This window comes from Protopterus annectens, chromosome 17.part0 (genome assembly GCF_019279795.1).
Source record: "Protopterus annectens isolate FY-2018-M chromosome 17.part0, PAN1.0, whole genome shotgun sequence".
In the NCBI taxonomy this organism is placed as follows: Eukaryota; Metazoa; Chordata; order Ceratodontiformes; family Protopteridae; genus Protopterus; species Protopterus annectens.
The window spans coordinates 730,221,914-730,244,673 of NC_056751.1; the positions used below are offsets into that span (position 1 = coordinate 730,221,914).

Consider the following 22,760-nt stretch of genomic DNA (forward strand, 5'->3'; position numbering starts at 1 on the left):
GGGGGAAACTAGCACTTCATGTTCAAAATTGGCAGTTAATTACCCAGGACAAGTGGGTATTAAACATAGTATCCCAAGGGTACAGACTTCATTTCCATACTTTGCCAGTTTCAGACGGATGGCCGGATCTGCCACAAATCCAGTGGGCAGAGGCCCAGAAACAAGTCATGTCCCTCATGGATATGGGGGTTATTCAACCGGTACCAGAAAAGGAAAAAGGACAAGGATTTTATTCAAGATTTTTCCAGATACCGAGAAAAGACAATTTGTGGTGTCCAGTACTGGACTTATTGATTCTGAACACCTACCTGGACATTCCAAAATTCAAAATGCTGACTTTACAACAGCTACTGCCTATGCTAGGCAAGAATGCTTCGTTAGTAACTCTGGACTTAAAAGAGGCATACCTGCATATCCCAGTAAGGGAATCATACAGGAGATACCTCCACTTCAATACAGTTTTTTTTGTATTACCAAATCTCTGCACTGCCCTTTGGCTTATCTACTGCGCCCAGGGTCTTTACAAAGTGCCTGGCATCAGTAATTGCATTCTGCAGACAAAGAAACATTAACATTTATCCTTATCTGGACGATTGTCTCATTCAAGCAGAGGACAAAGAGACACTTCTTCAACATCTGGCATTTGTAAAAAGGATTCTAGCATGCCTAGGGTACACCATAAATGAAAAGAAATCAAAACTGGTACCCTCTCAAATAATTACATTCCTGGGTGCAAGCTTGAATACAACTGGCCCAGATGGCTTACTTCACGCCAGACAAACAAAGGCAATTGACAACATACTTGAAACAAATGGCAACAAAAACCCAGTTATCTGCAAGACAAATTCTCCAGGCTTTGGGATTCATGACATCCTGCATTCTACTAATTCCATATGCGAGACTACATATGAGGAAACTTCAATGGTACCTACAAAGTTTATGGAGTCAACATTGTCACAGCCTGGAAACAATGATTCCTCTCATTCCCTGCCTGCAACAGGAGTTTCTTTGGTAGGCAGAGATATGTTACCAAAACAAGGGACTGTCATTCACATTACCCCCTGCCACCTAAACCCTAACTACAGACTCCTGAGACTATGCTTGGGGGGCCCACCTGGCAGGGAGATGCATTCAGGGCAAATGGACCCCAAACCATATGCATCTGCAAATCAACCAGAAAGAAATGCTAGCTGTTCAGAATGCTCTTACAGCCTTCAAGGACTTACTTCATCCAGGATAACTACTGATAAAAATGGACAACACCACAGTTATGTGGTACATAAACAAGCAGGGGGGGGGGGTACACATTCCTACCCCTTTGCAGACTAAGCATGGCCTTGTGGAACACAGCCTTGACTTACCAAATACATCTTCAAGCACAATTCCTGCCAGGAAAGCAAAATACTCTGGCAGACGATCTAAGCAGAAATCTTATGGACCCACACGAATGGAAACTGGATCCACAAATCTTCAGCATGTTAACACAGAAATTGGGGAGCCCAGACATAGCAGTTGGACAAATTCTGCACAAGAAATCATCACAAAAAAGCATGGAAAGTGGATGCTCTGTCCTTCAGCTGGAAAAACCTTATCAGTCCATGCCTTTCCCCCACTCTGCCTCTACTCTCCAAGGTCTTACTAAAAGTCAGACAGGAAAAAACAAAAATGATCCTAATTGCTCCGGACTGGCCTCACCAGCACTGGTACCTGCTCCTAAGGAATATGTCACAACTTCCTCTGTGGTACTTGCCTCAAACACCTCATCTACTGTCTCAGCAGAACTTTCAAATTCTGCATACTCCGCTCCAAACTCTGAAACTTGCAGTATAGCTATCAACTAATTATTCAAACCACATCTCTCAGTAAACCTGTGATGGATGTCATTTTGGAAGCCAGAAGGCCTAGTACTAGAAAATCTTATGCTGATAAATGGAAGAGATTCTGTGCTTGGAACCAAGCACAAGGATAGACACAGCAAAGCCCAATATTCCTCAGATTTTACAATACTTAACTGAGATGCTTGACAAGGGCCTATCTTTTTCTTCAATAAAAATCTATGCCTCTGCCATCTCGGCTCATTACAACACAGAGCCTCCCCTCTTTTCTCATCCACTGCTTAAACAGTATCTGAGGCCCCAAAAATTTAAGGCCTCCCAGGAGAACACCAACTCCTGCATGGGACCTCAGTTTTGTGCTGGAAAACCTCACCCTGCCTCCTTATGAACCAGCAGCTACTGAGGATATAAAATTCTATCTTGGAAGACTGCTTTTCTTTTGGCAGTCACTTCAGCAAGAAGGGTTTGGGAACTACAGGCTCTCATGGCAGTGGAGCCTTTCATTATATTTTACCCGGACAGGGTGGCCCTCAGGACCAATCCTTCTTTTATGCCTAAGGTGGTATCCAGTGTGGCTCTTAACCAGACCATTCACCTGCCAACATTTTTCCCAAATCTGCAGAACAAGGGGGAGCGGATTCTGCATTTGTTGGATGTACACAGACAACTAAGATTCTACTTAAACAGGACAAAATCTTTAAGAAAGTCTAAGCAACTGCTGGTAGCATTTGCTGCAGGATCAGAGGGGAAGGCTATATCAAAGCTGACTATTTCTAAATGGATAAGCCACTGCATTCGTATCTGCTATTTACACCATGTTAAACCTGTGCCCAAGGGGATCAGATCCCATTCCAGCAGGGCTGCCTCTACTTCAGCGGCTTTTCTCAGAGGGGTCCCAACCAAAGACATTCTAGAAGCTGCTACTTGGAGCTCTGTTCATACATTCACAAAGCATTATCATTTACCTTTCTTCTCTAAATCCAGGGCAGGCTTTGCCACTGCAGTCCTGCAGGGCCTTATAGCTGCTCCTAATGCTGTTTAGTTCCATCCTCCCATCCATAGCTTTGAGATTCTACCCAAATGTAATGACTGCAACAGTGAAACATGAAAAACATAGTACAGTTGTGTACACTTACCATAAATTTAGATGTTCGAGTGTATTCACTGTTGCAGTCTAGGTTACCCACCTGCCATCCCCCATTCTATACCTTTTCTTTCCTTCACTATACTCAAAAGCCTTTGTGGTGTGTTTGCTTTTAGTTGAACGTAAATTTTATGTTTCTAAAATGCATTTATATATTTACAGTTTATTTGTATATATTTTTGATCCCCATTTGGGGGGCACCTGACATCTGGGGCAAGAAAAACTGATTGATTAAAATGGCGTTGGCTGCATGTTTACCCCTGACAACCTGACGTCATGGAAGAGAAGACAGCAACTGACGCAGGACCCAAGACTTTGTTATTCAGGCCGACTGAGGGCAACCTGCCAGCAGATTACCCAAATGTAATGACTGCAACAGTGAATACACTTGAACATCTACATTTATTGTAAGTGTACACAACTGTACTTTCTCTGCACTGCCCTTTGGATTATCTACTGCGCCCAGGGTATTCACAAAGTGCCTAGCTCCAGTTATTGCATTTTGCAGGCAAAGAAATATCCAAATATACCCATACCTGGATGATTGTCTAATTCAGGCAGAAAGCCAGGAGATACTTTTGAATCATCTGGTCTTTGTGCAAAGGGTTCTAACTTGTCTGGGGTACACCATAAACGAAAAGAAATCACACCTGGTACCATGTCAACAAATTATATTCCTGGGAGCAAGGTTGAATACAACTTCCCAGGTGGCTTTCCTCACGCCAGAGAAACAAATTCATTTAACAACCTATTTCAAACAAGTGGCCGCAAAAACCCTGCTATCTGCAAGACAAATACTGCAAGCCTTGGGGTTCATGGACTCCTGCAATCTTCTGATTCCATATGCAAGACTGCATATGAGGAAACTACAGTGGTATCTAAAAAGCCTATGGTGTCAACATTCTCAGGATCTAGAAGCAATAATTTCTATCATACCTTGCCTACGTCTAGAGTTCCTTTGGTGGGCAAAGGCCTGCCACCAAAACAAGGGACTACCTTTCACACCACCCCCTGTCACCCAAACCCTAACAACAGACATATCAGACTATGCATGGAGGGCTCACCTGGCAGGGAAGTGCATTCTGGGCAAATGGAACCCAAGTCAAATGCACCTGCATACCAATCAAAAATAAATATTAGCTGTACAGAATGCTCTGACAGCCTTCATGGACCACATTTTTCCAGGACAACTAATGGTAAAGATGGACAACACCACTGTTATGTGGTACATAAACAAGCAGGGGGGTACACACACGCTGCAGACTACCCATGTTATTGTGGAACACAGCCTTGAGCTACCAAGTGTACCTACAAGCTCAATTCCTTCCAGGAAAATTAAATACACTGGCAGACGGACTAAGCAGTAACCTCATGGACCCACACGAGTGGAAACTGGAACCAAGGATTTTCAACAGTTTGACAAGCAAATGGGGGAGCCCAGATATAGACCTATTTGCCTCTCCCCAGAACTACCAATTGGACAAATTTTGCACAAGGACTCCCCCACAAACAAGCCTGGAAAGTGGATGCTCTGTCCTTCAAATGTAAAAAACCTATCTGTCTATGCCTTCCCCCCTCTGCCTCTGCTCTCCAAAGTACTACTAAAAATCAAACGGGACAAACCAAGGATGAGTTTGATTGCACCAGACTGGCCATGCCAACACTGGTACCTCCTCCTGCGCAGTGTGTCACAGTTATCCCCATGGCACCTGACTCAGACTCCTTCCCTGTTGTCTCAGCAGGAGAACCAGATTCTGCACCCTCAGCTTCTAACACTGAACCTAGCAGCCTAGCTAATTTTTTAGTCTTTCCTTTACCATCCCTCAGTAAACCAGTGATGGATATCATTTTAGAGGCAAGGAGGCCTAGTACTAGAAAATCTTATGCTGTAAAATGGAAAAGATTCTGTTCCTGGAACTAGTCTCAAGGGACACGTGCACAGCAGCGCCCAATTTACCTCAGATTTTACAATACTTAATTGAGATGCTTCACAAGTACCTGTCTTTTTCCTCCATCAAAATTCACTCCTCAGCCATTTCAGCTCATTATAACACAGAACCTCCTCTCTTCTCTCATCCACTGCTCAAGCAGATGTTCTTCGTGTTTCACTGTTGCAGTCATTACATTTGGGGTAATCTGCTGGCAGGTTGCCCTCAGTCGGTCTGAATTCCAAGTCCTGCGTCGGTTGCTGTCTCCTCTTCCATGACGTCAGGTTGTCAGGGGTATGAAACATGCAGCCGACTAGTTTTTCTTGCCACGCGGTGTCCGATGCAGAAGCATTTCACAAGTGCCGGTCGGCCGACTACTGAAATGTTCAAGTTTGAGTTTCAGAACCGAAGTCTTCACTAAAGCTAAGCACCCCGTTGGGGAAACTTTTTTCTTGCTCCATTCCGATGTCAGAAAAAGTTAATAATTGTATTACTTGTGGGAAGCAAATACCTCATAAGGATTTCCATTTATACTGTATTCCTTGCCTAGGCCCTGATCACAACGTGCCTGGCTGTCGGTTTTGTGCTAGATTTAACCAACTCACTATTAAGCGTCAGTATATTTTTGCCTCAAAGTATTTTGGAAACTGATTTAACTACCCAGAAATGTCATCAGATAGCAATCTGATTACCGGAGTGCATAAAAAAACGCAAAGAAAAGTACAGAGAAAGGCAGTCGAGATCAAAAACAGACTACAACGCTTCTCCTTAGCCAGTTGCTGGTTAGCCGGTACTCAGTGAGGCACTTTCGCAGTCCCTGATACCCGCTACCTTCGAGTCGCAGGCCTCTACTGACACCCATGTGGAGTCTGGCATGTCGCAAGATACTCAAGGTATTGGACCAATGGATGCATCTCCCTCGGATGAGTCCGGAGCCGCTGAGCAGGCAACGGCTTCTGAGGGGTGTATTCAGACCTCAACATTTTTATATCAAACCGACGACAGCTGCAAAACCAAAGACAAGAGCAACTTCTAAAACTAAAAAAACGACGTATGAGCCACATGCGCAGGCCTCTATGCCTAAAAAACAGATGATCAAAATGGCTGAAGACCTTATTACCTTGATCAGGGGTACCCATCCCCCTCCAGATAAGAGGCCTAGCAAGACACTGATTATGAATCTTCAGATCAGGTTTCTATTTCTTCTGATTCCTCTTCTAATCAGGAATTATCTATACCTCCCTATGAGGATTCTGATGCAGAGGAGTCTATACCATCTGCTTCTCCTCCTGAGGATTATTCATTTAGGGAAACTTTGCATACTTTGAGGGAGCATTTTCACTGGGAGAGTCAAGACTTCTCAGAATCAAAAAAAGAGGCTCAGGGATTTCCTCCTCCTCCCTCAGCACAGGCCTTTGGCCATTCCCCGTTTTTGACATTGTGGATGATGTGTTTTCAGAGTCCAACTTGACCCCTGACTCCTTGCGTCCGGCTCCCAGTAAGCCTGACAGATATTACGGGTCCTTGACTCGCATAAATTTTTATCTAGAAACCCTGCTGCTGATCCTGAAACTATTTCACAGGTCCAAAGGGTGTTAAGGCCTCAACAGCAAAAAATCCTACCCCCTCTGACAGAGATTCAAGGGCACTGGACAGATGGGGAAAAAGGTTTATACATCTGCAGCCTTGGCAATTAGAGCATTAAACTGTCAATTTCATATGCTTAAGTATCAACAACATGTTACTGGAGTGCTGAAACAGAAAATGATGATTTCTGAATGTGCAGAAAATAAAGAATTGCAGGAATTATTGCATGCCACTGAATAGGTTGGTAAGCATACTTTGCAATGTGGTTTTGACTCCTTAGAGGCCTCCGCAGTTACTGGATCTGTGAGGCATGCCTGACTAAAGGAACAAAATTTGCCTGATCATGTTAAAGCTAAATTGCTAGATGCACCTTTACAGCATGATACTCTGTTTGGTATTAAGGCAGAAGAGGTCTTAAAGAAAATGGAAGACAAAGCTAAGTCTATGCAAACTGTTAAAGACTTCTTACAAGTGCAGCCACCAAGATTCAGTAGACACTGGCCTACAAAAATTGGTCCTTTCCTGTGTCAGACAGAGCTCAAAAGGGCAAATCCAGATACCCAAAGGGTTCCAGATACCAGGCGCAAGATTCATACAGGTCAAAGCAATGGGGCGAATCCACCTCCAAATCAGGAGGAGATAAAGTGCAAACCTACAGAAAACAGTCCCAATGACTTCCCTCTGCCTACATCAAGCACTTGTCTTTTGGCAGCACCCTTAGGGGGAAAATTAGCACTTTTTGCTCAAAACTGGTAGTTAATAACCCAGGACAAGTGGGTACTAAACATAGCATCACAGAGATAGATTCCATTTCCACACACTGCCAATGGCAAACGGTTGGCCAGATCTGCCCAAAAGTCAGTAGGCAGAGGCACAGAAACATGTTACGTCCCTCATGGATATGGGGGCCATTCAACCAGTAGCAGAACAGGAAAAAGGACAAGGTTTTTACTCAAGACTGTTCCTGGTACCCAGAAAGGACAAGATCTGGCGGCCAATACTAGATTTATTAACTTTGAACACATACCTGGACATTCCAAAATTCAAAATACTGACTTTGCTGCAGCTTCTGCCCATGCTGGGTAGGAATGCTTGGCTGGTGACATTAGACCTAAAAGAGGCATACCTGCATGTCCCAATAAGACAGTCGTGCAGAGGATACCTCAGATTCAAGGCTGGCTTAATGCATTACCAATTCTGTGCACTGCCCTTTGGCTTATCTACTGCGCCCAGGGTCTTCACAAAGTACCTGGCACCAGTAATTGCATTTTGCAGACAAAAAAGTATACAAATATACCCTTACTTGGATGACTGTCTCATTCAAGCAGAGAGCAAGGACATTCTTCTTCAACACCTGGCATTTGTGAAAAGGCTTCTAAAATGCCTAGGGTACACAATAAACGAAAAGAAATCACAACTGGTACCCTCTCAAAAGATAACATTCCTGGGTGCAAGCTTGAATACAACTGCCCAGATGGCTTACCTCACGCCAGACAAACAAAGGCAACTGACTACTTACTTCAAACTGATGGCAACAAAAACCCAGTTATCTGCAAGACAAATTCTGCAGGCTTTGGGCTTCATGGCATCCTGCATCCTACTGATTCCATATGCAAGACCGCATATGAGGAAACTTCAGTGGTACATAAAAAGTTTATGGAGTCAACATTCTCACAGTCTGGAAACAATGATTCCCCTCATACCCTGCCTACAACAGGAATTTCTATGGTGGGCAAAGGCATGTAACCAAAACTTGGGATAAGCCTTCACTCTACCCCCTGCCAGCCAAACCTTAACAGACGCATCAGATTATGCCTGGGGGGCCCACATGGCAGGAAGATGCATTCAGGGCATATGGACCCCAAAACAAATGCATCTACATATCAACCAGAAAGAGATGCTAGCTGTTCAAAATGCCCTAACAGCCTTCAAGGACTTACTTCATCCAGGACAACTACTGATAAAGACGGACAACACCACAGTCATGTGGTACATAAACAAGCAAGGGGGCACACACTCATACCCCCTTTGCAGATTAGCCATGGCACTGTGGGACACAGCTTTGACCTACCAAATACATCTTCAAGCTCAATTCCTGCCAGGAAAGCAAAATACTCTGGCAGACGATTTAAGCAGAAACCTTATGGACCCTCACGAGTGGAAACTAAATCCACAAGTTTTCAGCATGATGACATAGAAATGGGGAAGCCCAGACATAATTTTGAGGAGAGGCAAATAGATCTATCAGTTGAAAAGATTCTGTACAAGGACTTATCACAGACAAGCATGGAAAGTGGACGCCCTATCCTTCAGTTGGAAAAACCTCAGTTTACGCCTTTCCTCCTCTGCCTCTTCTTCCCAAGGTCCTCCTAAAAGTCAGACAAGAGAAACCAAAGATGATATTAATTGCCCCGGACCGGCCATGCCAATACTGGTACCCAGTCCTAAGGAACTTGTCTCAATACCCAGCTTGGACCTTACCTCAAAGACCTTAACTACTGTCCCAGTAAAACAATCAGATCCTGCACAATCAACTCCAGACACTGAACCTGGCGGCATGGCTGATCATGTAGTTATACAAACAGCTCTCCTCAGTAAAGCTGTGATGGATGTCATTTTGGAAGCCAGAAGGCCTAGTACTAGAAAATCTTATGCTGATAAATGGAAGAGATTCTGTGCTTGGAATCAAGCACTAGGAACCTGATACAGCAGAACCAAATATTCCTCAGGTATTACAATACTTAACTGAGATGCAGAACCAAATATTCCTCAGATATTACAATACTTAACTGAGATGCTTGACAAAGGCCTATCTTTCTCATCAATTAAAATCCATGCCTCTGCCATTTTGGCTCATTATAATACAGAGCCACCTATTTTTTCTCATCCTTTACTAAAGCAGTATCTTAGAGGAGCCAAAAATTTAAGGCCTCCGAGAAGTTCACCATTACCTGCATGGGACTTCAATTATGTATTGGAAAAGCTCACCCTGCCTCCATTTGAACCAGCTGCTACCGCTGATATAAAGTTCTTATCATGGAAAACGGCTCTGCTACTAGCAATTGCTTCAGCAAAAGGAGTTTTAGAGCTGCAGGCCCTCATGGCTGTAGAGCCTTTTATCACATTTTACCCAGACGGTGTCTCCGAGGACAAATCCTACATTTATGCCTAAGGTGGTTTCCAGTGTGGCTCTTAACCAAACAATTCATCTGCCAACCTTTTATCCAAATCCGCAGAACAAGGGAGAGAGATTTCTGCATTCCATGGACTTACACAGACAGCTAAGATTCTACTTGCGCAGGACTAAAGCTCTAAGAAAAACTGAGCAATTACTAGTGACATATACTGCAGGATCAGAAGGCAAGGCTATTTCAAAGCAGACAATTTCAAAGTGGATAAGCCACTGCATTAGTTTCTGCTACTTACACCATGGTAAACCTGTGCCCAAGGGCATTGGGTCTCATTCCATCAGAGCTGCAGCTACTTCAGCAGCCTTTCTCAGAGGAGTACCAACCAAAGACATTCTAGAGGCTGCTACCTGGATTTCTGTTCACACCTTTACAAAGCGTTATCATTTGCACTGCAGTTCTGCAGGGCCTTATAGCCGCACCTAATGCTGTTTAGCTCCAGCCTCCCAACCATAGCTTTGGGATTCTACCCAAATGTAATGACTGCAACAGTGAAACAAGAAGAACATAGTAGAGTTGTGTACACTTAACATAAATGTAGATGTTCGAGTGTATTCACTGTTGCAGTCCAGGTTACCCTCCCGCTATCCCCCCTTTCATTCTGGAGTTTATCTTTCCTTCTCTGTCTACAACCTATGTGGTGTATTTGCTTGTAGATGAAGGTAAAGTCTATATTGATGCACGTATATGTATATATTTATATATATATATATATATATATATAAATATTTATTTATATATATATATATATATATTTATATATATATATGTTTTTATATTTATATCTATATATATTTTATATATATATGTTTATTTATATTTATATATATATTTTTTTATATTTATATATATTTATTTATTTATATATATTTATATATATTTATATATATATATATATATATATATATATATATATATATATATATATATATATATATATATATATATATATATATATATATATATATATATATATATATATATTTTATATTTTATATATTTATATTTATTTATATATATATGTATATATATATATATATTTATATATATATATTTATATATATATATATATATATATTTATATATATATATATTTATATATATATATATATATATATATATATATATTTTTTTTTTTTTTTGCTACTTTTTTGGGGGCACCTGACATCCGGGGCAAGACAAACTAAAGAAAATGGCGTCTGCTGTATGTTTTATACCCGACGACCTGACGTCATGGAAGAGGAGACAGCAACTGACGCAGGACCCAAGACTTTGGAATTCAGGCCGACTGAGGGCAACCTGCCAGCAGATTACCCCAAATGTAATGACTGCAACAATGAATACACTCAAACATCAACATTTATGGTAAACAACTGTACTTTCCTCAGAGGGGCAAAAAATTTGTGACCACCCAGGAGAGCTCCAACCCCAGCCTGGGACCTTAACTTTGTTTTGGAGAATCTCAGTCTACCTCCTTTCGAGCCAGCTGCTACTGCAGACTTAAAATTTCTTTCTTGGAAAACAGCTTTCCTTTTAGCAATCACTTCAGCAAGAAGGGTATCTGAATTACAGGCCCTTATGGTAGTGGAGCCTTTCATCATCTTTCATGCAGACAGGGTGTCCCTCAGCACCAGTCCATCCTTCATGCCCAAGGTAATATCCAGTGTGGTTCTTATTCAGTCCATTTCTTTGCCAACCTTCTTTCCCAATCCACAGAACAAAGGGGAACGGATACTGCATTCCTTGGATGTGCACAGACAACTTAGATTCTACTAGGGCAGGACTAAACCTCAAAGGAAATCTGAACAAATGCTGGTGGCATTTGCTGCAGGGGCAGAGGGGGAGGCTATTTCAAAGCAAGCCATTTCTGAATGGATAGGCCATTGCATTCATTTCTGCTATAAGCACCATGGAAAACCTATCCCTCAGGGGATCAGACCTCACTCCACCAGGGCTGCATCTACCTCTACAGCCTTTCTCAGAGGCTTCCCTACCAGGGGCATCCTAGAAGCTGCTACCTGGACATACTTTCACCAAGCATTATCATTTGCCAATTTTCTCTAAATCCAGAGCTGGCTTTGCCACTGCAGTCTTGCAGGGCCTTATAGCTGGTCCTAATGCTATCTAAATTCCTCCTCCCAACCATAGCTTTGGGAATCTACCCAAATGTAATGACTGCAACAGTGAAACACAAAGAACATAGTACAGTTGTGTACACTTACCATAAATGTAGATGTTCGAGTGTATTTGCTGTTGCAATCCTGGTTACCCTCCCTCCAGCCCCCTAATGTCTTTTAGCTATACCTCTACTTTCCTTTACTATGCTTAAAAGCTTTTTGGTGTATTTGCTTTTTTTGTTGGAGTTATACCATTGTATTTTTTATATTTAATTGCTTCCCATTAGGGGGGCACCTGACATCTGGGGCAAAAAAACTGATGTAATGGCGTCAGCTGCATGTTTTATACCCCTGAAGACCTGACGTCATGGAAGAAAGGACCGCAACCGACGCAGGACCCATGACTTTGTTAACAGGCCGACTGAAGGCAACCTGACAGCAGATAACCCAATTGTAATGACTGCAACAGTGAATACACTCAAACATCTACTTTTATGGTAAGTGTACACAACTGTACTTTCTTTTTATAGGTTGGGCTCCTCTTTTATCATCGTAGGTTGTGTTTGAGGTAGTACATCATCTGTGGGGTTTTCTTCTTCTTTCAGAAGCTGCTGGAAGTATTCCTTCCATCTGCCTTTGTCCTGTGGACTTATGAGCAGGCTGTTGCTAGCATCCATTATGAAGGGTGTGTAACTATGGTTTTTGCCTTGCAACCTGATACAGTTTCTTTATCTGCCAAGTCATTTTCCGAAGCTGGTACAGTCTCTGCTGCCTTATTCGTCACTACTGCAGCTGCTGTCTTAGCCTCTTTGTTAGCTGACCAGTATTCCTTTTTAGCCTAGTCCATCTTTTCTATCTCCCACTTTTTCCTGCACTCCTTCTCTCTTTTGATGACTTCCTGGACTTCTGCATTCCACCACCAGCTTTCCTTGCTTATTGCCATACCTGGCTCGGCTACATACCTGTTAAATAGGTTAAATACCTGTGTGGCTCTGCCATTCTTGAACACCTATTTTTATCATCTTCCTGAGGTGCTGGAGCCCTGAATATTTCTTTGAACTCTTGTGCTTGCTCTCCAGTTAGCTGGCTGATCCTTCTCTGACCACTGTTTGCAGCTGATTGTGGCAACCAGTGGTTTATGTTTTGGGCTGACTGTTTCACTGGGGATGACTTTATAATTCCTGATTCTACCCCACCTCCTTTTACTTACAAGAAGAAAGCCTAGTTAAGTTGCATGTTGGCCACTGTTGTATGTCACCTTGTGTCACTCTTTGCTGAACCAAGTATTGGTCACCATCAAGGCATTTGACAGACCAGTCTAGAATGCCTTCTCCTTTATTGCTGTTGCCCCATGCTTGTGGACCCAAGCAGTCCTCCTGTCCTGGTCCGTTTGCCCCAGTATGTGCACTCGGGTAACTCATCACCAGTTCATGTTATGCTGTTATGTCTATCTTAGTGGTTTGGAGCATATCAGTCTGTCACTAATTCTGATGACATCCCTCACTGTCTGCCCCCCGACGGGTCGAACCTGGATCCTAAGCCAAGTGGCTTTGCTGCACTGCCCTTCCATCTTGTTTCCTAGATACAGAAGTCCAGCCTCCTCCTTAAAATCACATCATCCTTTTTCAAATTGTGGACTGTCAGTGAAAGTATATTGAGTGTAGCAATTATTAGTTCATGTTTGCCAGCTTAATTGGTTTCACTTCCAGCTTTCACACAACAACTCAGGACCGCTGGGCTTTATGGCAAGCACACGCTGGCCAATAGGAGTGCCCATGCCCCTCCTGCCATTAGCATGGGTTTCTGGAGTAGGTCAGGTCCTCAACTCACTTATCACTAGCAAATACCCATGCCCATTTTTGGTGACCTTAGTCAACACGACTGAATCACAGACCCAGTTTTTACACCATTGACTAGCTAGCCCTGCCATGGCTTGTACTATGTGATCTGTGTTTTATCTTGAGGATAATGTGCACCACAGTTCATTCGCAAAGGGGATGGTGTGTGCAACTCTTCCCCCAGTAGGTCACCATTTGGAGTCTGCACTGCTGCTCACAACTCCATTCTTGCATTAGTTTGAGATGGAAACACTCAGCATGTGTTTTTTTTTTTAGGTGGGAGGAACCCCACAAAGACCAAGAGAAAGAACATGCAAACTCTAGACAAGTATGGGCCAGAGGTCGAGATCGAACCTTCATACTTTGTCCATGGGAGGTGAGGACCTTAACCATTATGCCAGCTGGTCTCTGTTAAGTAGTTTATCCATAAATGCTTTTAACAGAGGATATCCGTTACTAGAGGTGCTTCCAGTGCTGGTCATTTGTTTGCAGAGTTGATATAGTTTTATACATCAGTTACTGAAGCACTGGATAGAAGGCTTGCAGTGGCTTTTGTATTTTTGTATTTGGCAAAGACTTGATTCTGTGCCATTGGTGAACTGGATTTGTTTCTGTTTACCTACCCATTGGAAAAAGCTATCCGAGGCCACTCTGCTGTGGCGTAGTTGAGTCTAGTGCTTATGTCAAGCATTGTAGACGGCACCACAACCCCTTGGACATTATTCCACACCTTTATTAATGTTATAGCTTGAACTGTGATTGTAGGACCTGCCTCGTTAATGACCCTTTGCCCATTATTCCACACCTTTATTAACGTTTTAGCTTGAACCATGACTGTACGACATGCCTCGTTGGTGACCCTTTGGCCATTACTCCACACCTTTTATTAAGGTTGTAGCTTGAACTGTGACGGTACAACATGCCTCATTGGTGACCCTTTGGCCATAATTGCACACCTTTATTAATGTTATAGCTTGAACCATGACTGTACGACATGCCTCGTTTGGTGCTTTGGCGGGTTTGGCTGACTCTTCAGGCATTGCTGTGGCCTTGAAGGAGGTTGACTTTGTATTGCTTGTGCTTTTACTAATGTTTACCCACAACAGATTGGGGATGTAAAATTCTGAAATTCAGATGTAATAGACTTATGTTTAAGTAGGCTTTGTGCACTAGATAGTCATTATTCTTGCTGTCTCGCCCATGTGTTTTGGTGACCACTCCATCCAGCATAAGCAGATGGATTTCTTGTTGGTATAAAATAATATAACTACCCAATCTGTTGTTTGCCCTTCAGATGATTTTACTCTTTTCATGTAGGTAGAATTGGGAGGACCTTAGGTTGAGCACTGAGTTCCCAAACTACTGATACTGAATGTAGGTTAGCTAAGTAGTGCTTTAAAATTGCTGTTACATTTCCGGCAGGTCATGACAAACAACCTTTCTACAGAAGTTTGTAAATGTTTTTCTGAGATGCATTTTTACAGTGAAGTTTAATGCAGTAGTCTCTCCTTCATTCAGGTCCTTGTCCTCTGTGAAAATCTCGAAGGTGAAATACGTGATTTGGTCTTCTGACATGTCACATGTGGCACTTTTGGCAAAGCATGGTGAGTTTTTTTATCGCCAAGTATAGTTATATCCAGAATATATTACTCCAAAAAATGTTTTAATGGCTGAAAAATGAATATTACATGCAATAATTTTGTAAAAACAAGGTTTATTTTTAATGATTCAGATATCATCTTTGGTCATCCTTTTGGAAATGTATGGAATCCTTCTACTTTAATTACATATAACTGCAATTATTTATTCATAACTGATGACTGCCTGTTATTGATTTTGTACCACTGTAAATTTCTAGGTACTTTGCTATCCTGTCCATATCCTAAACTTTGCAGAAGAAGCACTGTTAATGGTTAATAGAAGTAGAACTTAGGAAAACCAAAGAATTTTTCTTTGCCACATGTAATTGCAGACTGAAATCTGCAAGTATGGACTTGGTGCATTCCCACTTTAACAGCACAGATTTAATGTTCACATCTTTGTTAGCGATTCTTTGAAACCCATGTTCAAGTGTTGTAGTACACTTTTTCTGATGTCCTGAATTTTAGATATCAACTGAAGATTGACATGATTGGGCATATTTAACACAAGGTGTATAATGTCATTGAAGTAGGATTGTTTAAGAAAGTGGTTAACATGTATTTGTACACTTGTCATTTTGAAAATAGGTTTTTATACCTGTAAGTTGTACGACCACACATTCAAAGATGGTGATGATGACCCTCTGTTTGTAGCACTTTGTTGTAGGATTGCTAGCAATTTTTTTATGGCAGTAGTAGCTGAAGAATAAGTACCTTCATTCCATTTTAAATTCGTTTAGTACAGCTTTGGTCTTTAAACAACCTTTCAAGAAATGTGTTTGTATCTTTACTTTAAGTGTTTTTGTAATATGTAATGAAGGTTGGTTACAGACGATGACTTGCTACTGCTTTGAGCTGAATCTTGACTCTTAATTTTTTTTTCAGACTGTTAAAAGTATAAAGATTAGAAAGACTGAGAGAGTGTATTAGATCACCTTAGGCTCATGTCCATTAATAAAAAAAGAATTATAAATATGTAAGACGATGTTGGGAAGATGCAGGTGAAAATTTATGAATGTCTAGAAGGAAGAACAGTAGGTGATTTACATCTTATGGTAGAAGGATTTGCAGTTTTTTTTCGGTCTGCAGTTGGGAGAATGTCTTTAGAAAGCAGTTACTGCAAGGAACAAGGTGATAGTGTGGTCCCAGTAATAATGGTGGGTATGGTTGAGGAAATATAAAATAAAATGTTACATCTCTCCTGGTATTGGTGGGATCACCAGACTGTTTTTAAGTAGTAGACACTATACCAGAGATACTAAGTTATTTATTCCAACAAAACTTAACATGTAGGGGTCATCCATCCATCTTCAGCCCCTTTACACCCTTTTTGCACTTGGGGTCTTTGTGTCGCTTCAACAGTGACCATCATCTTGAACCAATTTTCACACTGCAGTGTGGCTAGCCCTGCTGTAGTTGTCCTTCCATACCACACACAAGCACACACACACACCGCTTGCAGCCAATTTAAAGTGTCCATTCCACCTACTGCAAGTCTTTGGAATATGGGAGTACACCAGAGCACCTGGAGAAAACCCATGCAAACACAGGGAGGACATGCAGACTTCTCTCACAAGGCATCCCAGCCAAGAATTGAACCAGATAACCTCTTGCTGTGAGTTGGCAATGCTACCTACTGCTCCACAGTGCTTAACATCTAGGATGGTCCCATATTATTGAAAAGGGGCCAGTTATGTCCCCACTAATAGGAGGGAAGTATCTCATGATATTGAGAACTGTAGGTCCATAAATCTGACTAGTATTTTAAGGAAAGGTTTTCAGCGTGTATTGATAGGTTGAGCACCACAAAGCTCAGAAGCAATATCAACAACAAAGTCACTTTACTGAGCAAACATTGAGCGCTTGTGTCCTTCAGCACTTCATCAAAATAAATACATACACTCGATTCCAGCTTATATATACCCTGAAATTTCATCCCCAGTTTAATTAACAAGGTAAGCCATTTTACAATTAAAAAAAATGGTAGCAAGTGAGTTGAAGACAAGAACAAGATATAACCATACCCCATGAATAAAGTAAAACCACAAGCAAATATCATTATTTGTTTCCTTAAAACAGCCATTTTCTTTTAAATAAATGTTTGTTAATTTAATATAAAATTTCCATCTCTCTATTATGGCTCCTGCCAAATGAGTAAAAATTCAATAAAAATACAAAATGTAGGTATTGAAAAAGTATAAAAAATGCATGAATCCATAAAAAATATATACATAATGTACAAGTATGGAAATATGCATCTGTGAACACAAAATATATATGTGTGCACATATATATGTGGGTGTATCTGTGTGTATACATACATATATGTGTGTGTGTATGTATATATACATATACATATATATATATATATATATATATATATATATATATATATATATATATATATATATAAAATTTATTTATACAGTACCAACCAGACCAGTTATTAAATACCACTGCTGTACGGATCAAAGTCGAACTCTTGAAAATATTCTTAAAGATGTATATAGAGGTATGAACATCCATAACGTTGTCCCCCAACTAGGGACTCACAAGTACAGGGACGGTTTTAAATGTAAAATACATCACTGTAGACTGTCATTGAGACCCCAGCCATTGGTGGAATTAAGTTTTAACTGCCTTCTAAGTTCTAGTAAATCTATCCAGGGTCCTGGTCTGTTTATTTTTATTTGTTTGTTTAATGTTTTTTGACCGTGGAAGTCCAACTGGGCACAAGCCCTTTTTCAACGTAGGTCTTGAGGGAAGCCCTAAACAGAATACTGTCACACACTGTACTATCTATATCATAAAATTTAAAACTGTGGGTGTTTATCTTTGTGTTCGTAAAGAGCATTAATCTCATCTTGCCTATTAATATTGTAGAGCTGCCGGCAAATTCTGATTCTCAGGGGTCTGGTGGTTTTTGTGTAAAGTCCTGCACAATTCTGGCACTGCCACATACACCGTCCCTTTACTTGCACAATGTGTGCTTTAAGTGTCTCTCCACATACTCCATGATGTGAAAAATGAAACCCTTGAAGATATCCTGGCAGGCATTGATTGCAATGTCCCCAAGCTCTCATTAATCCCCTTTCAGGGCCTGGTCCTGTTCTTTCAGTGAGAGATTTAAATTGAGATCCTTTCTGTAAACAAACTTGGGAAGGATTCAGAGACACTGAAACAGTTCCCCACCAAAGTAAATATTTTCCAATTATGAATTATCCTAGTTCTGTTATCAGGAAAATCTGTATTGTGGGTAAGAACCATAGCTTTGTTGAAACCTTTTTCCAAATTATTTATTTTCACTGGACACCAAGATTACCTTTACTTATCAAGGGATAAAAGATTTTTGTTCACGTTTTGCCATAACCTCTTCCACAATATTAATGTGGGTAACCTCATACTTCGATTTATTGTGGCTTTGCAGTTCTATGTATTGATAGGTTAAATGAGAAAATCAGAGGAAATTGTTCACTTTGATATGCATCAGCATGGGCTTACTGCAAGAAGGTCCACTGTTGCAAACTTAATTAGTTTTTATTGGGATGAGGTTAAGGTTCTTGATAATTAACAGTGGATGATTTTTTTTTTTACCTGCTAAAGTTGTTTGATTCAGTAATACACAAAGCTATTTGGGAAGCCTTGGATAAATGGAAACATGATAAGCATGTGACTATAGGCTTGAGTAAGTATACAGTGAATAAGATCAAAAGAGGGGTTCCTCAAGGATCGTTTTTTGTTCCATGTTTGTAATGACTAATTTTTCTGAGATGACTAAATACTTGGTTGGGAAGTTAGTAAATGAAGCTACAGTTGCTGGAACTGTGACATCTTTGAGAGATCAGTATGTAGTAAAAGTTTAGATTGTGTGAGTTGGCCCTTACAAATGGAGCAGTGTTTAATTGCACTAAAGTAAAGTCATGCATTTGGGTAGGGTTATATCTGTAATCGGTGAGTGTTAACAGTATGAGGACCAGGGCAACATGAGAGACACTAATGTGAAGTTTGTAGGACGTGCAAGGAAACCTTTGCAGAATTATATTCAGAAATTAAAGGTGTAGAGTAATATCCTCAAGAATGGGAAGGTAACTGTTCTGATTATACAAATCCATTCGAAGGTCAGTATAGGAGTAAGGAACTGGCTGTACATGTACTCATGTTTTATTTATTAGTAACATGGAAAGAGTGGAAAATCCAAGGCTTAATAAATTTATCTAGAAAGACTGAAATTATATTCACTGTGTTATAACTAGTTCAGGGGAGATGTAAAATGAATGAATAATGAAGAAAAAGTGAGTACATTCTGAAATGTTTTCTTAATTCATGATATATTTATAGAAGTGTGTGTGTTTTTTATTAATTATTTATATGTATGTATCTATAGATCCATCCTCAACCTCTATATCATATCTTTCTTTCTCCATATATAGATATATATACAGTGGATATAAAAAGTGTATTGTTATAATGCCAGGTTTTTGTGATATAAAAAAAGAGACAACAGTAAATCATTTCAAAACTTTTCCTACATTTAATGTGACCTATAACCTGTACAGTTCAATAGAAAAATCTGTTAGGGGAAAAAATATAAAAAAAACGTACAATAAGCTGGTTGCATAAGTGTGCACACCCTTAAACTAATACTTTGTTGAAGCACCTTTTGATTTTAATTACACCATTCAGTCTTCTTGGGTAGGAGTCCTTGTAAAAGTGCTCCAAATCTGTCAGATTGCGAGAGCATCTCTTCTGCACAGCCCTCTTCAGGTCACCCCACAGATTTTCTATTGGATTTAGGTCTGGGCCATTCCAAAACTTTAATTTTCTTCTGGTGAAGCCATCCTTTTGTTCATTTGGATATATGCTTGGGGTCATTATCATGTTGAAAGGTGAAATTCCTCTTCATCTTCAGCTTTCTAGCAGGCGCCTGAAGGCTTTGGGCTAAAAGTGACTGGTATTTGGGACTGCTCATAATTCCCTCTACCTTGACTTAAGCCCCAGTTCCAGCTGAAGAAAAGCAATTCCAAAGCATGATGCTGTCACCACCATGCTTCTCCGTGGGATGGTATTCTTTTGGTGATGCAAAGTGTTCTTTTTTGCTCCAAACGTACCTTTTGGAATTGTGGCCAGAAAGTTCAACCTTGGTCTCATCAGACCATAACACATTTTCCCACATGCTTTTGAGAGACATGATGTATTGTTTTGCAAATTTTAGCTAGGCCTGGATGTTTTTCTGTGTAAGAAAAGGCTTCCATCTTGCAACCCTACCCCATAGCCCAGACATATGGAGAATACAGGAGATTGTTGTCACATGTAGTACACAACCAGTACTTGCCAGAAATTCCTGCAGCTCCTTCAGTATTGCTGTAGGTCTCTTGGCAGCCTCCCTGACCAGTCTTTTCATCAATTTTGGAGAGACGTCCAGTTCTTTACAACATCACTGTTGTCCCATATTTTCTCCACTTTTTGACGACTGGTCTTCAGTGTGTTCAACGGCCTCGTGGAGAAACACCAAATCCCCAAAGGACCAACTGTTATGCAAACAGCTAAGGAATGATGCAAAGAAATCCATTACACTAGACAAAACTATTACTGTCACCTGCAACAGAAACATCAAAATCGCCCACAGAACTTTTGGGCTACTGTAAATAACCTCCTCAACCCAAGACATTCCACTACCCTCCAAAAACCTCCAGAAAATGTGGCTTTCACCTTTAACGCCTTCTTTACGGAAACTAGTCAATACTTCGCCAACAGTCTAACCCCCCCCCCAGTAGTCCAAGTACTATCAACCTCGCACCCAAAACACATCAATCCTTCAGCTTTCAACCAGTACCAACATCACTTATCAGGTCACTGATCAAGAAACTAAAACCCACCACTCTGTCAGCAGACTTCCTCCCAGCAGAGTATCTTCAAAAAGCCGCAGATGAATTACCATACCCCATTTCAATACTAATCAGTAGAACTATTCTCTAAACCTATATCCCCTCCGTATGGAAGATCTCCCATATTATTCCTCTTCAAAAAGGGGGTAGTTCCACTGAATTATCAAATTATAGACCTATAGCCATCTTGTCACCCTTGGCAAAAATCATTGAAAAATGTATTCACAAACAACTCCTACCCTATCTCAATCTGAAAAATCTTCTAGCCTCCTCCCAGCATGGTTTTTAGACCATACCATAACACAACCTCTGTCCTCCTCTCATTCTCTCATACAATAAATCAAAACCGTAATAACAACAAGCTCTCCTCTGCCCTTTTCTTAGACCTATCAAAGGCGTTCGACATGGTAAACCACCAGCTACTAATAAGTACACTAAAAACACTCTCACTAGATAACCAAGCAATTCTTTGGTTTCAGTCTTATCTAAATGGCCAACAACAAAGCTGTATTATGGAAGGGGAAACGTTCCACTCTTATTACCAATCACCCTTGGAGTCCCTCAGGGGTCTATATTAGATCCGCTCCTTTTCTCCATCTTCATTAATGATTTCAATACGGTCATCCCAAAAGCAACTTGGATTCGGTATACGGACGACTCTACATTAATCTGCTCTGCCACCTCTCCGACAGACCAACAGAATTTATCCCAAACTACCTTTAATGAGGTAGAAAACTGGCGCACTCACCGGCGTCTCCTATTAAATCCAAATAAAGCAAAACTGCTACTCATCACCCCCACTCGTAAGGTTCCTTTGCCATTACTTATCATAAAATCCAACAATGGAACCATAATTTCCCCCAGAACCTACTGCCAAGCTAATTAGGTGTATTAATCGAGAACAATCTCAAGTTCGATGCACACATTGCCCAAACTATTAAGATAGTAAATAAGAAACTAGGCCCTTTAATTAATTAATTAATTAATTAATTAATTAATTAATTAATTAATTAATAGGACCATCACAGAATGTACTATACCATCTCTTTGGAAGGTCTCTTATATTATACCTCTCCATAAAAGAGGCAACTCAACTGAACTTTCTAACTACCACCCTATCGCTCTACTTTCTCCTTTAGCTAAAATCATGGAGAGATGCATTCACCAGCAACTTCTCGATCACCTCCTCCAAAACAATCTTTTAGCCAACTGCCAGCATGGTTTTAGGCCTTTTCACAGTACTACTACTGCACTTTTATCTTTTTCTGACTCTATTAATAAAAATCGTAACAACAACTTACTCACCTCTGCCCTCTTTCTAGACCTCTCCAAAGCCTTTGATAGGGTGAATCATCACTTAATGATATATACACTTACCACACTTTCAATTGATATTCAGACAGCCAAATGGTTTGAATCCTATCTTAAAAACAGACAACAGGCAATCCTCTGGGACAACAACCTATCTACTTTACTTCCTATCTCACAGGGAGTCCCACAAGGCTCTATTCTGGGGCCCCTCCTATTTTCATCAATAACCTGCAAACATCTATACCACAAACCACATGTATTCAATACGCCAACGACTCAACCCTAAT

At 40.8% G+C, this 22,760-nt stretch overlaps 1 protein-coding gene across 1 annotated transcript in view; it reads left to right on the forward strand.

Moving 5' to 3' along the window:
• Positions 1 to 22,760, forward strand: part of COPA (COPI coat complex subunit alpha) — a 915,755-nt gene that overhangs the window by 362,951 nt on the left and 530,044 nt on the right. Inside the window, exon 16 of the mRNA XM_044059531.1 lies at positions 15,156 to 15,241. Coding sequence (XP_043915466.1) covers positions 15,156 to 15,241 — 86 coding nt within the window. The remainder of the gene's footprint in view (positions 1 to 15,155; positions 15,242 to 22,760) is intronic.